The sequence below is a fragment of the Octopus sinensis genome, linkage group LG28, assembly GCF_006345805.1.
Source record: "Octopus sinensis linkage group LG28, ASM634580v1, whole genome shotgun sequence".
Taxonomy (NCBI): domain Eukaryota; kingdom Metazoa; phylum Mollusca; class Cephalopoda; order Octopoda; family Octopodidae; genus Octopus; species Octopus sinensis.
In genome coordinates this window covers 19,676,853-19,698,909 of record NC_043024.1, presented here as the reverse complement: position 1 = coordinate 19,698,909, position 22,057 = coordinate 19,676,853, and the positions used below count along the sequence as shown (strand labels likewise).

Sequence of the window (22,057 nt, the reverse complement as noted above, 5' to 3'; positions counted from 1 at the left end):
CACCTTTAGTCAAGCAAATCGACCCCAGGCCTTATTCTTTGTAAGCCTAGCACTTATTCTATCGATCTCTTTTGCTGAACCGCTAAGTTACGGGGACGTAAACACACCAGCATCGGTTGTGAAGCAATGTTGGGGGGACAAACATATACACACACATACATACATATATACGACGGGCTTCTTTCAGTTTCTGTCTACCAAATTCACTTACAAGGCTTTGGTTGGCCCAAGGCTATAGTAGAAGACACTTGGCCAAGGTGCCACGCAGTGTGACTGAACCCGGAACCATGTGGTTTGTAAGCAAGCTACTTACCACACAGCCACTCCTACACCTAGAATATAGAACTTTTTATGTGATTTACAGTTTCTAATGGTAATAAATAATGGATAGATGGAAAAAAGTAAAAGCTTTTAATCCACTATTATTGGTTAGTAACAGAATCCCATTGCAACAATTGACAACAGATAGAAGGCAAAAATACTTTTTGTCTTCTGTTGAGAGTTGGTAATGGTATCTCATCTACAATAGACAACAGAATGGAAGACAAAATGCTAAGCCTAAAACTATTTTTCCCATCCATTTTAATTTCCTCGTATTCCCATCCATTTTAATTTCCTCGTATTCTAAAAAAATATATTTTATTAATTGTCAATGAAATCAAAATGGTTGAGGCACATGGCCTAGTGGTTAGAGCAGCGGACTCTCGGTCGAGGGATCGCAGGTTCGAATCTCAGACCAGGAAACACCTAAGCTCCATGCAGCTCCGGCAGAAGGTAATGGCGAACTTCTGCTGACTCTTTCGCCACAACTTTCTCTCACTCTTTCCTCCTGCATCTTGCAGGTCACCTGTGATGGACTGGCGTCCCGTCCAGGTGGGGAACCTATACACCATGGAAACCAGGAAACCGGCCATTATAAGCCACTCACAACATCATAAGCGGAAAGTGTAACCTCTCGAAAGAGCTGTTCTTCACTCCTGCTCCAGACCGTCAGCTGCGGGGTCACTCCACAAAGCTCTATCTGCGACGATTTCACCTCAATCGAAGGAGAAGGGCTTTCTCCGTCCGGGTTGCGGTTCCGTGGAATAAGCTGCTAGACGAGATAGTGAAGATGCCGACAACTGCTCGGTTCAAAGTCTCTCTTGACCAGAAATGGCCTGAACTCTTTGCATGAACACCCTCCCTGTACATAATTCCATGGCCTTGCTTTTTGCTTTTTGAGCCAAAAAATTAACTTAACTTAACTTAACTTAAGCCAGGCATGGCTCGAGAAGAAGGAATGAAATCAAAATGAATGGGAAAAAAATGATTTATATGCTCCACATTCTACCAACAAGCAATTAAAAAGTATAATGATTACCTTTAGCCCAAAAAACCAGTGGGTGCGGGTCACCATAAACTTGACAGTTCAAAACTTTGGTAGAATTTTCTTCCGCAATAACATGTCCGATTGGTAGCAATATCACAGGTGGAACTAAAAATAAAAAGAAAAAAGAAACCATCAAAAGCTAATTAAATCTCACCAATGATTTGAAGTGACTGTGGAATTAAATGATAGATTGGCAGAATTGGACACAGTGTGAGACGACTGTTGTTATCGCTAGGCCTAACTCATCGTAAAGTCAATACCACCATGACTGATATCCAATCTACAGAGGAGAAGACTAGACATCTGGATTTGGTTAAAAAGAGACGATGTGCGATGGCTTGAAGGATATTGAGCTTAATTTGATAACCAGCTGATCTATCAAGCGGGGCCTTATATCGGTGAGGGGGGGCCGGTGCGCATTGATGTCATCGAGAGGTAGGCCCCGAAACGGCGCGCATTCTCTCCTGATGACCCCATACACTTGCTAGCTTCCAGTATGCTGAGTTTTTGACTGGTGGCACTTGGATGTGCAAGTAGTTTGCAGGACATTTAGAGCATCAGAGAAAAGCATCTTGGGGTCATTTATTCAAGAACTTTGCATTCTGAGTTCAAATCTCACCGAGGCCAGCTTTGTCTTTCTTCTTTCCAAGATTCTTTTCTACTCTAGGCACAAGGCCCGAAATTTTTGGGGAGGGGAACAGTTGATTAGATCGACCCCAGTACGCAACTGGTACTTAATTTATTGGCACATAAAATAAAGCACTAGTCCCATACAGGAGATGATGGTACTGATTCACATCCTAATTGTGGCCCTGTGCTTAAATTAGAAATCTGGCAAAAAAGGTTCAGTACCACTGTGTGGCCCTTTGGTCATGTGTCTTCTACAGCCTCAGGCTGACCAAAGCCTTTTGTATGGATTTGGTAGATGGAAACAAAAATAAGGCGCAGGAGTGGCTGTGTGGTAAGTAGCTTGCTTACCAACCACATGGTTCCGGGTTCAGTCCCACTGCGTGACATCTTGGGCAAGTGTCTTCTGCTATAGCCTCGGGCCGACCAAAGCCTTGTGAGTGGATTTGGTAGACGGAAACTGAAAGAAGCCTGTCGTATATATGTATATATATATATGTATATGTGTGTATGTGTTTGTGTGTCTGTGTTTGTCCCCCTAGCATTGCTTGACAACCGATGCTGGTGTGTTTATGTCCCCATCACTTAGTGGTTCGGCAAAAGAGACTGATAGAATAAGTACTGGGCTTACAAAGAATAAGTCCCGGGGTCGATTTGCTCGACTTAAGGCGGTGCTCCAGCATGGTCGCAGTCAAATGACTGAAACAAGTAAAGAAGTAAAAAAAAAAGTAAAGAGTAAGGCGCAGGAGTGGCTGTGTGGTAAGTAGCTTGTTTACCAGCCACATGGTTCCGGGTTCAGTCCCACTGCGTGGCACCTTGGGCAAGTGTCTTCTACTATAGCCTCGGGTCGACCAAAGCCTTGTGAGTGGATTTGGTAGACGGAAACTGAAAGAAGCCCGTCGTATAAATGTATATATATATATATATATATAGCAATTAAGGACAACTTCTTAATAAGGAATCTTGTGTCTGTGTTTGTCCACCTAGCATTGCTTGACAACCGATGCTGGTGTGTTTATGTCCCCGTCACTTAGCGGTTCGGCAAAAGAGACCGATAGAATAACTTCTGGGCTTACAAAAACAATAAGTCCCGGGGTCGATTTGCTCGACAAAAGGCGGTGCTCCAGCATGGCCGCAGTCAAATGACTGAAACAAGTAAAAGAGTATATATATATACATACATACATACATACATATATGTGTGTAATTGGATATATATATATATATATACACACACGTAGTGGACTTATATATGTGTGTGTGTCTATGTCTATGTCTGTGATTGTCTTCCCCAGCCCAGCTTGACAACTGGTGTTAGTGTGTTCATGTCCCTGTAACTTAGTGGTTCAACAAAAGTGACTGATAGAATAAGTACCAGGCTTTTAGACAAAGAAGTACTGGTGTTCATTTGTTTGACTAAAAATTCTTCAAGGCATGACCCCAGCATGGCCACAGCCTAATGACTGAAACAAGTAAAATATAGAAGATAAAAGATATGTATTTGTGTGTATGTATGTACTCTTACTCTTTTACTGGTTTCAGTCATTTGACTGTGGCCATGCTGGAGCACCGCCTTTAGTCGAGCAAATTGACCCCCACGATTTACTCTTTGTAAGCCTAGTACTTATTCTATCGGTCTCTTTTGCCGAACCGCTAAGTTACAGGGACGTAAACACACCACCATCGGTTGTCAAGCAATGTTGAGGGGACAAACACAGACACACAAAAACATACACACATATATATATATATAGTCAGTACGCCATGATAGATTGTTAGCTCTTACACGCATTTTTTCTCTCCTTGTTTTTTTCTGTGTACCTTTCTGTCGAAGAGTGTAGGCTCGAAATGTAAAAGACATTTTCTATTCCTGAGTGCTATACTAATACATTTGTTTGTTTGTACTCCACCTGCCTTCGTCTTTTGTTTATTTTCATAAACTTTCCCGTTATATACATATATATATACATATATACGACAGGCTTCTTTCAGTTTCCGTCTACCAAATCCACTCACAAGGCTTTGGTCGGCCCGAGGCTATAGTAGAAGACACTTGTCCAAGGTGACCCGCAGTGGGACTGAACCCGGAACCATGTAATTCGTAAGCAAGCTACTTACCACACAGCCACTCATGTATGTGCATCCTTGTATTTTGTGTTCTCCCCCCTTGCCACTTCTCAACTGGGGTTGGTTTGTTTACATCTCTATAACATAATCGTTCAGCAACGGAATAAGAACCAGACCGTAAAAAAATCAGTCCCAGGGTCAATTTCTTTGGCTAAAACCCTTCAAAGTTATGCCCCAGCATGGCCACAGTATAATGAGTAAGACAAGTAAAATATAAAAGCTGAGTGGATGTGATAAATGGGAGTCGGCTAGAAGATAGAGAGGCATCATAAGAAAATGTAGGGGTTGTCATGGATGGAATTATTTTCATTGTTGGTGTATGAGCTCAAAGATGCCTTGAGACTAAGTTGTACTAACTTTATAAACCTGCACACCAATTTGTATCAATCAATTTATATCAATTAATAAATTTCTAAATAATTATATCTCTTAACGATATGAAACTAATTATCTAGAAGGCAATTATACTCATTTACATGAAGAGAATGGCTATTATTAATATAATTATTATTCATAGAAAGTGTAGAATTTGTACAATATAATCGGTTATTATTTCCAAGGGGGTGATGGTATCAATTCACCCCCTCCCCTCAAAATGTGTTGGTCTTATGACTGAAAATTAGAAATGATTATAGTTACTTCTTTGAATTTTTATTTTAGGTAGTTTGCAATATTTAAAAAGAAAATTACATATATATACATACATATATACATATAATAGGTGCATAATATACATATAATAGGCACAGGAGTGGCTGTGTGGTAAGTAGCTTGCTTACCAACCACATGGTTCCGGGTTCAGTCCCACCATGTGGCACCTTGGGCAAGTGTCTTCTACTATAGCCTTGGGCCGACCAAAGCCTTCTGAGTAGATTTGGTAGACGGAAACTGAAAGAAGCCCATCGTATATATGTATATATATGTGTGTGCGTGTATGTATGTGTGTCTGTGTTTGTCCCCCTAGCATTGCTTGACAACCGATGCTGGTGTGTTAATGTCCCCGTCATCGAGCAGTTCGGCAAAAAAAGAGACCAATAGAATAAGTACTGGGCTTACAAAAGAATAAGTCCCGGGGTCGAGTTGTTCAATTAAAAAAAAACGGCGGTGCTCTAGCATGGCCGCAGTCAAATGACTGAAACAAGTAAAAGAGTAAAGAGAGTAAAGAGTATATATATATATATATATATATATATATATATATATAAAATGATAAATATCACCCTTTTCAAGCCTAGCTAGGCTCATGGGCCCGGTTTCCCGGTTTCTGTGGAATATGTATTCCCCCCAGCTGGACAGGATGCCAGTCCATTGCAGCGTTACTCAAGAAACAGGAAGAGAGAGTGAGAGAAAGTTGGGGCGAAAGAGTACAACAGGGGTCGCCACCACCCCCTGCCAGAGCCTCATGGAGCTTTAGGTGTTTTTGCTCAATAAACACACACAACGCCCGGTCTGGGAATCAAAGCTGCGATCCTCTGACCTCAAGTCAGCTGTCCTAACCACTGGGCCATTGCACCTCCACTCATATATATATATGTTGTATTTAGGGACGGACATTTTGTTTTTGCTAAATAAACACATGTACAATATATTTTTTCTTCACTCGTTTATTACTGTTCTTATTTTATCATTCTAACTCATGTCCATTGTCCAGAAATCTTTTGTCACACATCTGTGACCTCTTCAGTGACACTTTTTGTTTTCATGTATGATCTTGCTCCAATTACTCCATTCTGTTCTTCTACGATGTGTTCCTCTGTGCGCATGTGCTTGTGTCCTTGTCTGTGTGTGTGTATATATATATATATATATATTATATATATATATATATATATATATATTTGTATGTATGTATATATATGTATATATATATTGTAAATGTAATATGAGACAATTATTCGGTAGCCATGATAAAACTCTGAGTTCAGATGCCAGGTGGAAATCCACACGGCCATCTCTTCAGTTATCTGGCCATCGGAAAAATACGAGCTTTATCTAGGCTACCGAATAATTGCCACATATTACATTTACAGATAAATTCCTCTATTTACATAATATCGAGGTCTCTTTCTTTCTTTTGTTGTCACATAATTTATATCAATATATATATATATATATATATATATATACACATATGTATATTACAGACATGCACATATATATATGTATTTATATACACATGTATATATAAATACACACACAAGTACTTGCACATGTATATATGTATAAACATACACACACACACATATACATATAAATATATACATATAAAATAAATATACATACATGTAATATACATGCATATATATATAAAATATATTTTTTATTATTTCTATTTTATGAATATAAAATGCTTTTTGAATGCTGGAAATAATGATCAGAATAAATGGATTTTAAATTACCACAAAGCTAATTAATTAATGAATAAGAATAATAAATATTTCAAGTTGTTCATTTAATTATATTAATTATATTAATGCTCAATTTATTAAAGAAAGTTAAGTTAGGCGTAGGAGTGGCTGTGTGGTAAGTAGCTTGCTTACAGACCACATGGTTCCGGGTTCAGTCCCACTGCATGGCACCTTGGGCAAGTGTCTTCTACTATAGCCTTGGGACAACCAAAGCCTTGGATTTTTTTATCTCATTCTGTTAATTTTTATATATATACTCTTTTACTCTTTTAATTGTTTCAGTCATTTGACTGAGGCCATGCTGGAGCATCGCCTTTAGTCGAGCAACTCGACCCCGGGACTTATTCTTTGTAAGCCAAGTACTTATTCTCTTGGACTCTTTTTGCTGAACCGCTAAGTGACGGGGATATAAACACACCAGCATCGGTTGTCAAGCGATGTTGGGGGGACAAACACAGACACACATATATATAAATATATACATATATACGACGGGCTTCTTTCAATTTCCGTCTACCAAATCCACTCACAAGGCTTTGGTTGGCTATAGTAGAAGACACTTGCCCAAGGTACCATGCAGTGGGACTGAACCCGGAACCATGTGGTTGGTAGGCAAGCTACTTACCACACAGCCACTTCTGCGCCTATATATACACAATCTACATTGGACTCCTCATTCATAACATCACCAAACCTGGAGCTTAACTATAGTCTGTCCATAGCACTTACTCAGCATTACCTGACACCTTCGGGGTCTTTGTGACATCAATACCTCTCATACCATCGATATATATATATATACACACACACACACATATATATATATATATATATATATAACACTGTTTGTATTCAGAAAGCATTTTGTATAGATGTTTAGTGCCAGTTAGAGGGTACTGGCATCATAGCCATTCATGGTCGGCCCAGTTAAGAGTACCCCTGATGCGTTGGGTGATATGATATGCTTGAGAAGACCTGTTGAGTCAAGTAAAACCAATGACGTAGCTGAGGCCGGTGAACCTGGCTGGCTCCCGTGCTGATGACAGGTAAAGAGCACCAACTGATTGTAACCAATACCAGTACCCATTGACTCACTCCTGTGATGATGATGATGATATAGGTATATATATATACATTTATATACATTTATATATACATTTATATATACATATATATATGTCACCGTGACCGACCAGGCTATCAGATGTTGCTACACATCGCTGGTCACAATGCGCTTCACATTGTTTTAGCCTTCAAATGACGCCACCTCATTTGCTAAGCGAGCATGCCAACAGAAGAAAGACTGGGAGAAAGAGTGGCAAAAGAGTACAGCAGGGATCGCCACCACCCCCTACAGGAGTCTCGTGGAGCTTTAGGTATTTTCGCTCAATAAACACTCACAACGCCTGGTCTGGGAATCGAAACCGCAATCCTACGCCCGCGAGTCCGCTGCCCCTAACCACGGGCCATTGCGCCTCCACACACACACACACACACACACATATATATATATATATATATAATAACATATATATATATATATATATACATATATAATATATAATATATACATATATATATATATATATATATACACACACACACATATATTCCCTGGTAGCACATTGTGACTTTGAGCAAGACACTTTATTTCATTCTATGTGACACCTCCACACACACGCATACACGAACGCACACACACATACACAAACACACACACACACGTTCATAACATCAATGAAAAAGCACAGTGGACTTGTGAGGAATGAAAAGATCCAATATTTTAGAGTCCTCGGGGGAAAATCTAATAGGAGAGAAAGAGAGTTAATAACAGACATGGAAATTGAACTGGCTGCAGCTGATGAGGAACATTAGACTACAGGAGTTTCAAGCATACACAGACAGTGAATAGTAGGAGAGAGAAAATTGGTGAGAGAGAACCAGTTTTTCTAACTTAGAAGATATAAAATTTCTGCTGTCTCTCATTAATTTCTCTGTCATCAGCTTTTTCTTTGAAGAAGGACTCCATCTAAAAAGTTTAATTTTACACTCGTCAGAGCAAGTTCAGAGTACTCATTTTTTCAATTTTACTTAGTAATTCAAGTCTTGCTGACACAGACCAACGCTAGTCAATTATTTTGGATTCTGTTTGATCAACTAATAATGCTGTTCCAAGTGTGTGTGTGTGTGTGTGTGTGTGTGAGTGCATGGACATATATGCGATAAGTGTGTGTCAATGTTTATATATTCCATGTTCGTCACCACTAGAGCGAAGTAGTGACGAACATAGAAGATACAATGTTGTTGACTAAACTTGTTGACATTATGACCGGTAGCTCTGTGCTTTCAAAGACCTGCGGAAAAATATTTTAAAAATATCCTTTATTTGAAAACGCAGGTAAGACAACTCGAAAAGCATCCAGCCATAAAATATAAATAATAGAAAAGAAAACAGGGAATTTTAACCCCTTCCCTGCCCCTTGGATCTTTCAAATAATGTAGTCAACGGTTGGAAGAAAAGAAGAAAAAATGTGCTGGCTACTGTTGGAATCCCTTTTATCTTATCATAGTTCTGCTGGATCATTGCTAATCCGAGGGCTAAATAACAATAATAATAAAATCTATGATAGTGTAAATTTCTTTTGATTGCATAAAAGATCGATTTTCTTTTTGATTTAGTTATTGAAAAAAGGTGGACAGAAATAAAATCGATATATTACAGTTACGTAGTACATCAAAAGGAATAGTTGACCCTGTCTACTCACTTCAGTTCCATCACCCCCTTCTCTTCCTACACAAGCAACAGACAAAGTCTCCTCCTACCTCTCTACCTACCTACCTACCTACCTACCTACCTGCGTACCAATTCCAATTGGTACACATGAAAGCAATGAAAAAAGTTTAACTCAACCTCGTGGTGTTGTTATAACCTGTGTACCATCAAACTTTTCACATAACTTTACTATGCTACATTCAGTTCAGTGAACTACTACGTGGTAGGTACAAGTCTGGCTTTTATAGTGTATTACCATGCTTATTATTATTATTATTATTATTATTATTATTAATTTATTTATTTGCAGTTTGAAGAATTGATTTTGAGAAAGTTTTATTTCATTTCTTTTAAAACTTATTTTTGTAGAATTGTTTTATATAGGTTTGTTATCCAATATTTGTTTTTATTTTAGTCATTTATGCATTATTATTATTATTATCATTATTATCATTGCTATTATCATTATTATTACTATTATTATTGTTGTTGTTGTTATTATTATTATTATCATTGTTATTATCATTATTATTATTATTATTATTATTATTATTATTAACACTATTATTATTATTATTATTATTATTATCATTATTATCATTATTATCATTATTATTATTACCATTATTATTATTATTATTATTATTATTGTTATCATTATCATTATTATTATTAACATTATTATTATTATTATTATTATTATTATTATTATCATTATTATCATTATTATTATTACCATTATTATTATTATTATTATTATTATTGTTATCATTATCATTATTATTATCATTGTTATTATCATCATTGTTATTATCATCATCATCATTATTATTATTATTATTATCATTATTATCATCATCATCATCATCATCATCATCATCATCATCATCATCATCATCATCATTATTATTATTATTATTATTATCATTATTATTATTATTATCATTATTATTATTATTATCATTATCATTATTATTATCATTGTTATTATTATCATTGTTATTATCATCATTATTATTATCATCATTATTATCATTATTATTATTATTATTATTATCTTCGTTGTTGTCAGTGCTGCTTCTGTTATTATTTGTTTTTAGTTCTGAGTAACTTTAAAGCATTACTAATTCGGTAACGTAGATGGCAACAAGAGACTATTTCTCTTTTTTTTCTCTTTTTTTTTTGACTCTTTTTGCAGGCACGTACAAGTTTCAAGCCAGAAACAAAATTTCCCTGCGATTTCTAAATTTCTATACGTCTTTGCAGGTGAGTGAACATGAATTCCAGCATAGATACATCGGGAAGAAGAAGAAGAAGAAGAAGAAAAGAAGAAGAACTTGGAGCAAATAAACGTCAGCAAAATCTTACTGATGTATGTAATATTGGTTGAGGAAGAAGAAGAAGGAGAAGAAGAAGAAGAAGAAGAAGAAGAAGAAGAAGAAGAAGAAAAGAGAGAAAGAAAGAGAAGAAGAAGAAGAAGAAAAAAACGAAGAAGAAGAGGAGAAGAAGAAGAGAAGAAGAAAAGAAGAAGAAGAAGAAAGAAAAGAAGAAGAAGAAAAGAAGAGAAAAGAAGGAAGAAGAAGAAGAGAAGAACAAAGCAAGAAGAAGAAGGAGAAGAAGAAAGAAGAAAGAAGAAAGAAGAACAAAAAGAGAAAGGTGAGAAAAGAAGAAAGAAGAAGAAGAAGGAGAGAAGAGAAGAAGAAGGAGAAGAAATAGAAGAAGAAGAGAAAAGAAAAAGAAGAGAGGAAGAAGAAGGTTTTGCAGAAGAAGAAGAAGAAGAAAGAAGGAGGAAGGAGAAGAAGAAAGAAGAAGAGGAGAAAATGAAGAGAAGAAGAAGGAAGAAGAGAAGAAGAAAAAAAAGAAGAGAAGAAGAGAAAAAAAGAAGAAAAAGAAGGATAATAATAATAATAAGAAGAATAAGAAGAATAAGAATAAGAATAAAACAACGATGAAAAGGAGAAAGGAAGAGAAGAATCAGAAGAAGAAAAGGAGAAAGGAAGAGAAGAATCAGAAGAAGAAATGGAAGAAGAAGATGAAGAGGAAGGAGGACAACAACAACAGCAGCAAAAAAGGATAAAACAAAACAAAAAAAAACGGGGGACAAAGGGGGGGGGGGGGGGACAAAAGGGGGTTTCTATAGCAGTAAATGAAGGAAGGCAGCATGAAGTCTTCAAGATGCAATGCAATAATTCTTTTAACAATAAAAGGTAAAATAAATAAAAGAAAAAAGAAAAGAGTGTTTCTGGCAGATTCAGATGGAAATGGGCTTCGGAATACGATGGATTTTTGGTAAAAGAGAAAATTCTGATTTGAAGATTGTTGCTGTTGTTGTTGTGTTGTTGTGTTGTTTCACCTCAGGTCAGTCTTGATTAAGCCTTTTGAAACCAACCTGCCAAAGACCTCCCCTCCCCACTTGGTTCTGCAAAACCAACTTCAGGTTTTCGGTAATCTACGTTATTCTAATCTAAGTCTTTACATCAAAATATCATTTTTTCCAAATATCATGATTCCAAGCCTTAGATATTAGATTAATAATGGTTTTCAAATTTTGATACAGGGACAGCAATTTCAAGGGAGGGGGGTAAATCAAATACATCAAACCCCCAGTACGTAACAGGTACTTATTTTATCAATTCCCAAAGAATGACAGACAAAGTCAAGATCAGAACATAGAGATGGATGAAACACCGCTAAGCATTTTACTCAACACGTTAACAATTCTGCCAGCTTGGCACCTTAGTAATGATAATAATGATAATAATATAATAATAATAATAATAATAATAATAATAATAATAATCCTTTTTACTAAAGGTAAAGGGCCTGGGATTTGGGGGTGGGGAGGGGGAAAGTCAATTACATCAATTGCAGTACACAACTGGTACTTGATTTATCGACCCTGAAAGGATGAGAAGCAAAGCTGACCTCGGCGGAATTTAAACTCAGAATGTAGCAGCAGATGGAATGCTGCTATGCATTTTGCCTGGTGTGCTAACAATTCTGCCAGCTTGCTACCTTAATAATAATAATAATAATTATTATTATTATAATAATAATAATAATAATAATCCTTTCTAGTAAAGGCATAAGGCCTAAAATTTTGATGGGGAGAGGACTAGCTGATTACATTGACTCCAGTGTTTCACTGGTACTTAATATATCAACCTCAAAAGGACGAATGGTGGAATTTCAACTCAGAATGTAGCGACAGGCGAAATTCCACTAAGTTCGCCACCTTAATGATATAATATAATAATAATAATAATAATAATAATAATAATAATAATAATGATAATAATGCCCTGATGCAGTACCAGGCAGTGGCTCTCATGGCTTCTGATCTTAACTGATTGGAAGTGTTATCATGTACATAGTTTTGTCTTGGTATAAAAGATGGGCTACAGCAAATATTCTGCTCAATACCACAGATTTGCTTGTCAGTTGTTGGACCTTAACCTTAGTGGCTGACGATATGTGCATCTCTGATCATGAGCAGAAGTAGTGGGGGAGCATCATAGCCATGTGTTGAGAGGGATTCTTTGGGGTTTGAATAATTCACCTCTGGAAACATGGGTGGTTCTTTCAACATCCTTAAACAACCCTTATTCAGGGACCTTTTGAGTGGGCTGGGTTACTCGACATGAAGAAAATTCTAACTGGTCCCCACCTGCAAGGTCATGCGCTGTTTATCTTGATATGAGATCACCATGTCGCACATATATGGTTGTGATGCATGTGCCTAGTGTACCCTTATCAGATGGGTAATCATGATGGGTATACTGGTCTTTGTATATTTTACCCCAGTGCCACTTTGATGGCATGCACTGATCTCTCACTCAATAATAATAACAAAAGGATGCAGATGAGGCTTATACGGATGCAAAGATCAGCTCCTAATTAATCGCATGATCCTTGAGAACTGCCAGAACAAGCACAGAGATTTCAGCTCTTCATGGATTGATTATAAAAAAGCCTTTGACAGCATACCACATTCAAAGATTCTGAAATCGCTGGACATTTTCAAAATTTCTCCTGTGTTTCTGCATAGCACTAATACAACTCTCAAGTGAACTGAATAGAACAGGGTATGACTACAAAACTGACAACAGGAAAATAAGCCATGTATTTTATATGGATGATTTAAAAGTATGGTTCTGGGTTCAATCCCACTGCATGGCACCTTGGGCAAGTGTCTTCTACTATAGCCTTGGCCGACCAAAGCCTTGTGAGTGGATTTGGTCGACAGAAACTGAAAGAAGCCCGTCATATATATGTATATACATATATATATACATATATATATATATATACATATACATATATAATATATATATATATATATTATATATATATATATATGTGTATATGTTTGTGTGTCTGTGTTTGTCCCCCCCACATTGCTTGACAACCGATGCTGGTGTGTATACATCCCCGTAACTTAGCGGTTCAGCAAAAAGAGACCGATAGAATAAGTACTAGGCTTACAAAAGAATAAGTCCTGGGGGTCGATTTGCTCGACTGAAAAGGTGGTGCTCCAGCATGGCCGCAGTCAAATGACTGAAACAAATAAAAGAGTAAAGAGAGTATATGGCAAAGATGCTGAAGAGCTTGAAGGACTCTTACAGACTGTGAAAGGATTCAGTGATGAAAGGATTCTGTAGACTTTGGTTGGATTTGAACTCAGAACGTAAAGATGGATGGAATGCTTCTAAACATTTTAGCAGAGTATAGTTCTCTCTCTCTTTTACTCTTTTACTTGTTTCAGTCATTTGACTGCGGCCATGCTGGAGCACTGCCTTTAGTCGAGCAAATCGACCCCGGGACTTATTCTTTGTAAGCCCAGTACTTATTCTATCGGTCTGTTTTGCCGAACCGCTAAGTGACGGGGATGTAAACACACCAGCATCGGTTGTCAAGTGATTTTAGGGGGACAAACGCAGACACACAAACACACACACTTATATTCATATGTATACATATATACGACAGGCTTCTTTCAGTTTCCGTCTATCAAATCCACTCACAAGGCATTGGTCGGCCCGGGGCTATAGCAGAAGACACTTGCCCAAGATGCCACGCAGTGGGACTGAACCCGGAACCATGAGGTTGGTTAGCAAGCTACTTACCACACAACCACTCCTGCGCCAAGATTATTTATAATCCTATATATATGTATATTTATGTATGTATATGATGAATAGATAGGGAGAAATTATCCAGGCACTCGGTTATAATCCAAGTCATGGCTAACCGCATTGAGTTGTAAGGAACACCAAGGATTACTTCAGATAAGTAATCTCCATGTGTGTCATCTGATGGATAAATCCCGGGTTTACTTTGCTGGATTATCGATATTTTACCAGGTGTATATATCTAAGACAATTATAATGAATATGCAGATTAGTACACCTGCAAAAGTACTAAACTCCATATCCATTGTAATTGCCTTGTGTGTGTATATATATATATATGTGTGTGTGTGTGTGTGTGTATGTGTGTGTGTGTAATATATATGTGTGTATGTGTGTGTACACGCATATATATGTAAGCACATATACCATGGACTCTCCTGTCTTTAAATGATGTATAAGGGTTCTGCAATTTCTTGCTAAACAACCACACAGGATTTGTTTATAGTGATGAAATATCGAATCGATATTACCCCTCCGTGTTTAGCCCCTTGTGGGTAGTAAAGAAATAGGAGCTGACCAGCTGAAAGGCTGTTCACATTCCATATCTGTTTTGACATGGTTTATACAGCTGGATGCCCTTCTTAACACCAGCCACTGTACAGAGTGTACTGGGTGCTTTTACACAGTATGCACACACACACACACACACACACACACACACATATATATATATATCAAAATGATGTGTTATAACACTAATCCCCATATATAAAAACAGCCATACCAACAATCCAACATACCTCCATCATCAGCTGCCCCATGGATGTCATTATGGTTTCGACACCTGGGCAGTACCACTGAATCTGGTGGTGTCAGCAGCGCTAAAAGACGTGCTGTTTGGGCACAAACATACCAAAAAACAAAACACACAACTTTCAAACACATTTACCCTGTGTACCACAGTATTCAATCAAATATAGGCTGGATTAAACACTAACTTTAAAATTAAACTACAACAAGGAAACTCATAAATCTATGTACATCTGTATCGGTATTAATAGTAAACCTACAATAACTAAATTATATCCTAAACAGTGACCAATCTTTAAGTCCATACCAATAATAATCCTACCAGTCTTCCATAGTTTCTACTATAATAACAGAAAGTGAAAGCGTTATTTCATTTCTCTCCAAAAAAAAAAAACACAACTGAATTTAATGAATAATTATTATAATTATGAGTGAAATACATAATTTCGTAAGTCAAAAGTTAATAATAAAAACACTACATATTCATTAATATATATTACCCTTACAAGCTATAATGTAAACTTACCAGTAATTAATAAAAACAATTTTATAAATAGGAACTAATAAAAGGATACTTGTAATTAACTATTTTTATAAAACTTTGCTATGATTAAAGCTAAATTAAAACTGTTTAAAAAAGATGATAAAAGTACAATGTATTAACACATAGGCGTAGGAGTGGCTCTGTGGTAAGTAGCTTGCTTACGAACCACATGGTTCCGGGTTCAGTCCCACTGCGTGGCACCTTGGGCAAGTGTCTTCTACTATAACCTCAGGCCAACCAAAGCCTTGTGAGTGGATTTGGTAGACAGAAACTGAAAGAATCCTGTCGTATATATGTATATATATATATGTGTGTCTGTGTTTGTCCCGCCAACATCGCATGACAACCGATGCTTGTGTGTTTACATCCCCGTAACTTAGCAGTTCAGCAAAAGAGACTGATAGAATAAGTACTAGGCTTACAAAGAATAAGTCCTGGGGTTGATTTGCTCAACTACAGACGGTGCTCCAGCATGGCCACAGTCAAATGACTGAAACAAGTAAAAGAGTAACATGTTTTTTCAACATACATATATACATATATATATATATATATATATATATCATCAGCATCATTATCATCATCACCTGTTAACATATGTTTTCCATGCTGGTATGGGTTGGATAGTCTGACCAGAACGGGCAAACTGGGGAGCTGCCCCAACTTCCAGTCTGATGTGTCTTGGTTGTCTGATGTGTGTTGTCTGAAATAATTTTCTCTGTAATAATAAAATGATAAAAAAACAATGGATACACTGAATGTTTTTGCATCTCCAAGACTTTTCCAAGGCGGCGAGCTGGCAGAATCGTTAGCACGCCAGGCGAAATGCTTAGCGGTATTTCGTCTGCTGTTACGTTCTGAGTTCAAATTCTGCCAAGGTCGACTTTGCCTTTCATCCTTTCGGGGTCGATAAATTAAGTACCAGTTGCACACTGGGGTCGATGTAATCGACTTAATACCTATGTCTGTCCTTGTTTGTCCCTTCTGTGTTTAGCCCCTTGTGGGTAGTAAAGAAATAAAAATAGTTATTTCATCTGCCACTACGTTCTGAGTTCAAATTCCGCCGAGGCCGACTTTGCCTCTCATCCTTTCGGGGTCGATTAAAAAAGTACCAGTTACGCACTGGGGTCGATATAATCGACTTAATCCCTTTGTCTGTCCTTGTTTGTCCTCTCTGTGTTTAGCCCCTTGTGGGCAATAAAGAAATAGGTATTTCGTCTGCTGCTACGTTCTGAGTTCAAATTCTGCCGAGGTCGACTTTGCCTTTCACCCTTTCAGAACCGATGAAGTAAGTACCAGTTACGCACTGGTGTCGATGTAATCAACTTAATCCGTTTGTCTGTCCTTGTTTGTCGTCTCTGTGTTTAGCCCCTTGTGGGTAGTAAAGAAACAGGTTTCTACGGTTGGATGGCCCTCTTAATACCAACCGCGTTACAGTGTGTGCTGGGTGCTTTTAATGTGGCACCACATGAGCACCAGTACACAGCACTAGCACAAGTGCTTTTTACATGGCCCCACATGACCACATGTGGCACTGGCACATGACTCTTGCAGGCCAATCCACTTCACCAGGAGGATGGGGGAGGGCGGCCTTCACACTTCTGTTGTGGAGGACAGGTTTTCTTGAGTACATTCAATACACACACACACACACACATACATACATATGTGTGTGTGTGTATATGTTTATATCTGTGTTTATTCCCTCCACTGTTTAAAAACTACGGCTGGTGGGTCTAGGTCTCTCTGACTTAGCAGTTCAGCAAAAAGGGACCATTAAAGAATGATTGTTGGGCTTAAAAATTAAATCCTGGGGTCAATTCATTCAACAAAAGTCCTTCAAGACGGTGCCCCAGTATGGCCACAGTCTAATGACTGAAACAAGTAAAATCAAAGTGAAAGATATATGAGACAGGCTTCTTTCAGTTTCCGTCAGCCAAGTACACTCACAAGGCTTTGGTTGGCCCATGGCTATAACGGAGGACACTTGCCCAATGTGCTGCACTGTGAGACTGAACCCGGAACCATGTGGCTGCAAAGTGAACATTTGTGTGTGTGTGTGTGTGTGTATGGCAGAGAGAGAGAGAGAGAGAGAGAGAGAAAGATTGTGTGTTTGTGAGAGAGAGAGAGAAATTGTTTGTGTGAGTGAAAGAGTGAGAGTATGTGTGTGTGTGAAAGAGAGAGTGTGCATGTGTGTGGTATGTGTGTGTTTGGTGTGTATATGTGTGTGTGTGTGTGTGTGGTGTGTGTGTGTGTGCGTGTGTGTGTGTGTGTGGTGTGTATGTGTGTGTGTGTGTATGACAGAGAGAGAGAGAAAGATTGTGTGCTTGTGAGAGAGAGAAATTGTGTGTGAGTGAGAGTATGTGTGTGTGTGAAAGAGTGTGTGTGTGTAAGTGTGGTGTGTGTGTGTGTGTTTGGTGTATGTGTGTGTGTGTATGACAGAGAAAGAGAGAGAGGAAGATTGTGTATTTGTGAGAGAGAGAGAGAAATTGTGTGTGAGTGAGTGAGTGAGAGTATGTGTGTGTGTGAAAGAGAGTGTGTGTGTGTGGTGTGTATATATGTATGTGCGTGTGTGTGTGTGTGTGTTGTCTGAAATCATTTTCTCTATAATAATAAAATGATAATAAAACAATGGATACACTGAATGTTTTTGAAACTGTAAATTTGAATTTGTTTCCAGATTATTTGGGTAGAGCCTATCTCTCACAGCTCATGAAATTCTATTGGCAGGTTTTAATGAGGATCTGCTATTGCACCCTCCACCCCCACCACCACCACCAACCTCACCAATGATACCACTGTCGCTACCACCATCTCCACCACCACCACTGCCACTACCACCACCACCACCACCGCCACCACCACCACCACCACCACCACTGCCACCAGTACCACCACCACCACCACACCACCACCACCAACCTCACCAACGATACCACTGTCACTACCACCATCTCCCTCACCACTGCCACCACCACCACCGCCACCTCCAAAAAAATACACCCATTCTTGCTCTTGCACAAATAATATCTTAAAACGAGCATATTGTTTAATATCTTTCTCTTATTTAATTTTTGAAAGAATTTTAATAAAATAAACTTATCGAAATACCTCCAAGCTCATAACTGTTTAGGAAAATTTATCAAAAGGGAGCTTAAAAAATTTTGATAAACTTTTATTAAAACAAACCAATATTAAAAAGTATGGTTCTTTTTCTAAGAATTCAATCAGTTCTTCATTGATAAATTTCCCTAAAAACATTCCAATATGCTTCCTTTTAAAATAGACTTTAGTCTAAAAGTATTTATTTTATTATGTATTTAATATAATACAAATAGTATATTGTACTAAATAATGCATTAAGTTGTTATCTCTGATAATTTCTCATTTCTACAGGATTCAGTGTTGAAATATTTAAATATATTAATAACAGCCAGCATCAATTGTTGTTCTTCTTATCATTGCTTCATTATGTCAAGGTGTTGAGCTGGCAGACACGTTAGCATGATGGGTAAAATGATTAGCGGTATTTCACCCGTCGTTACGTTCTGAGTTCAAGTTCTGTCAATGCTGACTTTGCCTTTCATCCTCTTGGGGTCGATAAATTGTGTGTATAGTGGTTAGTGAGCTTGCTTCCTAGCTACATGGTTTCGGGTTCAGTCCCACTCCGTAGCACTTTGGGTAGGTGTCTTCCACTATAGCCCCGAGCCGACCGAAGCTTTGTGATTGAATTCGGTAGGCGGGAGTTCCTGCCATGTGTGTATGTGTGCGTATAGCTGCTCAGTGCCTCTCCGAAAGAGGGAGAGGGCGAGTGTATTCAATCACTTAGTGAGTGTACATTTACTTAAGTGACCTAGGAGGGAGAGAGAGAGAGGGGGAGCTAAACATCAGGAGGATCAGAGTGGGTGAAGGTGGAAGGGGTAGTATTGTCTTAAGGCAGGAGAACAGTGGGCAGTTTCCTGGATGCCTTATGGGTTTAGGGACCCATTTCTGATTTATGTATGGTGTGGTTTGTTGTCTATAAATAAATGATATAAGGCTCAGTGCAATGATCTGCCATGGGGCCTATTACACTGCTAAGGTGACCCAGGAAAGGAGCAAGAGTATGACAGGAAAAGGCAGTGGGATTTTTGGAGGTGGAATTGGTAGAAGAGTGACTGATAATATGGAGGCGGACAAAGGTAAGGGTGGATGATGAGATGAAAGTGAAAGTAGATTTTGGGCAGCAAGAGAAATGAAAGTGAAACTAGATTTTGGGTAGCAAGAGAAATAACTTAGAGCAGTGAAAGTCCTGGTTGGTTATACAGCATGGCTGTACGATCAGCCAGAACACACACACACACACACAATCACGCACAGTGGAAAGAAGCTACGCGGTAGTCCTTTCTCTGTAAATTGAAATTTTCCTTTTGCATTGTGTAACCAGTCTTGTGTGCACTTATATTTGATATTTGATATTTGCCTGGAGAAGTATTTGTCAATATCCTCCTGAGAATCAAATACTTGCACAAAGTTGACAGAAGGATCCGGACAGAACGTTCGGACAGCATCACTCTTTGTATACAGATCATTAAATTAGAGTAAATGTAAGACGTCTAACCATGTTTAAACATTGCCCAGGTCAAGGTGATAATGCAATGTGTACCCAGTTAAATTACATTTCTTCTCTCTGTTTGGAAATATTTCAGTGTCGAACAACAAATAGAAGACTTGTAAATATTTATTATTCCTTCTGTGCAAAACTAGATTCCGCAAGCATTTATTGGTTCCCAGCGCACAATAACCATATATCATGTTAGAAATCCTGTTTGTGGTTTGCTAAACATGCAAGAAATAAAGATTACAACCCAAAACTTTTTCTCTCAAAATTGCATTCTATTCCGCTATGTTAAAAAGCATCGGTGCACATTGAAATTAATGTAGTCCTAGATATACTTGGTGCTGATAAAAATAACCACTACAATGATGTTTGTTGCAGCACCTTGACACAGACTACTACCACAGCACGTACCACTGCAACCACAACAGCAATCCCCTTCCTCCTGCACTATCAACACCACCACCACCACCACAACCACAGCCACCACCAGCAGCACTTACATGACCAGCTCAACTGTTGCCACCACCACTGCTGCCGCCATGACCACCACCATCATCATCACTTCCACCACCACCACCACCACTACCACCATCATCATTACCACCACCACCACCACCACCACCACCATCATCACCTCCAATACCACCATCATCTTCACCACCACCACCACCATCACCTCCACTACCACCATCATCACCTTCACCACCACCACTACCACAACCATCACCTCCGTTTTCTGCGCTAGCACGGGTTGGATGGTTCGACTGGGGTCTGGGAAGCCAGGAGGCTGCATCAGGCTCCAGTCTGATCTGGCAGTGTTTCTACAGCTGGATGCCCTTCCTAACGCCAACCACTCTGCGAGTGTAGTGGGTGCTTTATATATAGTTAATCTAAACATGAAAACACAAAGAGAAAACATAACAACGCGAGGATGTGGAACAAGCATAGTGTTATTGGACGCTCAGAAAAGGAAGGAAAGAAGGAGGATTTAATGTTTTGAGCGGAGCTCTTCGTCAGAAACATAGGTAAAGGAAAGGTCCAAAGAAGGGAAGACGGAGAAAGAAAATCGCCATGTGGTTGGTAAGCAAGCTACTTACCACACAGCCACTCCTGCGCCTATGCGAGTTTATTCAGCAGATGCAAAAGTGCCAGCCCATAAAAGCTTCTCCTGGGCTGTGCCAACCTCATCCCTCTCTCTACTTTGCCAAGCATCAATACTTACCAGCCACATGGACTGTTGCCACAGCAGACCTGTTCCCGTATTTGTTCCAAGTTTCACATCTGTATTCTCCTTCATCTGCTTTGTTCACATTGGTTACCCAGAATTCTTGATTTGAGTTCCTGAAGGAAAATAATAAAGAAAAACATCATTAAATAAGACTGTTGCAAGACGCAACAAAAACATTTGGAAAATAAAACTAAGAAAAAAGTGGAAATTTTACCGGTGAGTGTGTTAAATAAGCATTAATAAATCTCCGAACGAGATGTAAACAGTAACCGCTCGACAACGTAAAGTGTACTAGCCATCTGAATGTGGCTAGCCACTGGGGGTGGGTGTTACTGAAGGGCACAGAAAGTGTGTCTAAAGCCAGCTGTGGACGACGATCTCCTAGGGCTAAAAGCTTCAGTAACACCCACCCCCAGTGGCTAGCCACATTCAGATGGCT

At 38.5% G+C, this 22,057-nt stretch overlaps 1 protein-coding gene across 1 annotated transcript in view; it reads right to left on the bottom strand.

Annotated features, from left to right (window-relative positions):
- The window catches only part of LOC115225742 (roundabout homolog 2-like), a 571,297-nt gene that overhangs the window by 171,818 nt on the left and 377,422 nt on the right, over positions 1-22,057 (bottom strand). Inside the window, exons 6-7 of the mRNA XM_036514525.1 lie at positions 21,613-21,731; positions 1,361-1,474 (exon numbers count right to left, since the gene is read on the bottom strand). Coding sequence (XP_036370418.1) covers positions 1,361-1,474; positions 21,613-21,731 — 233 coding nt within the window. The remainder of the gene's footprint in view (positions 1-1,360; positions 1,475-21,612; positions 21,732-22,057) is intronic.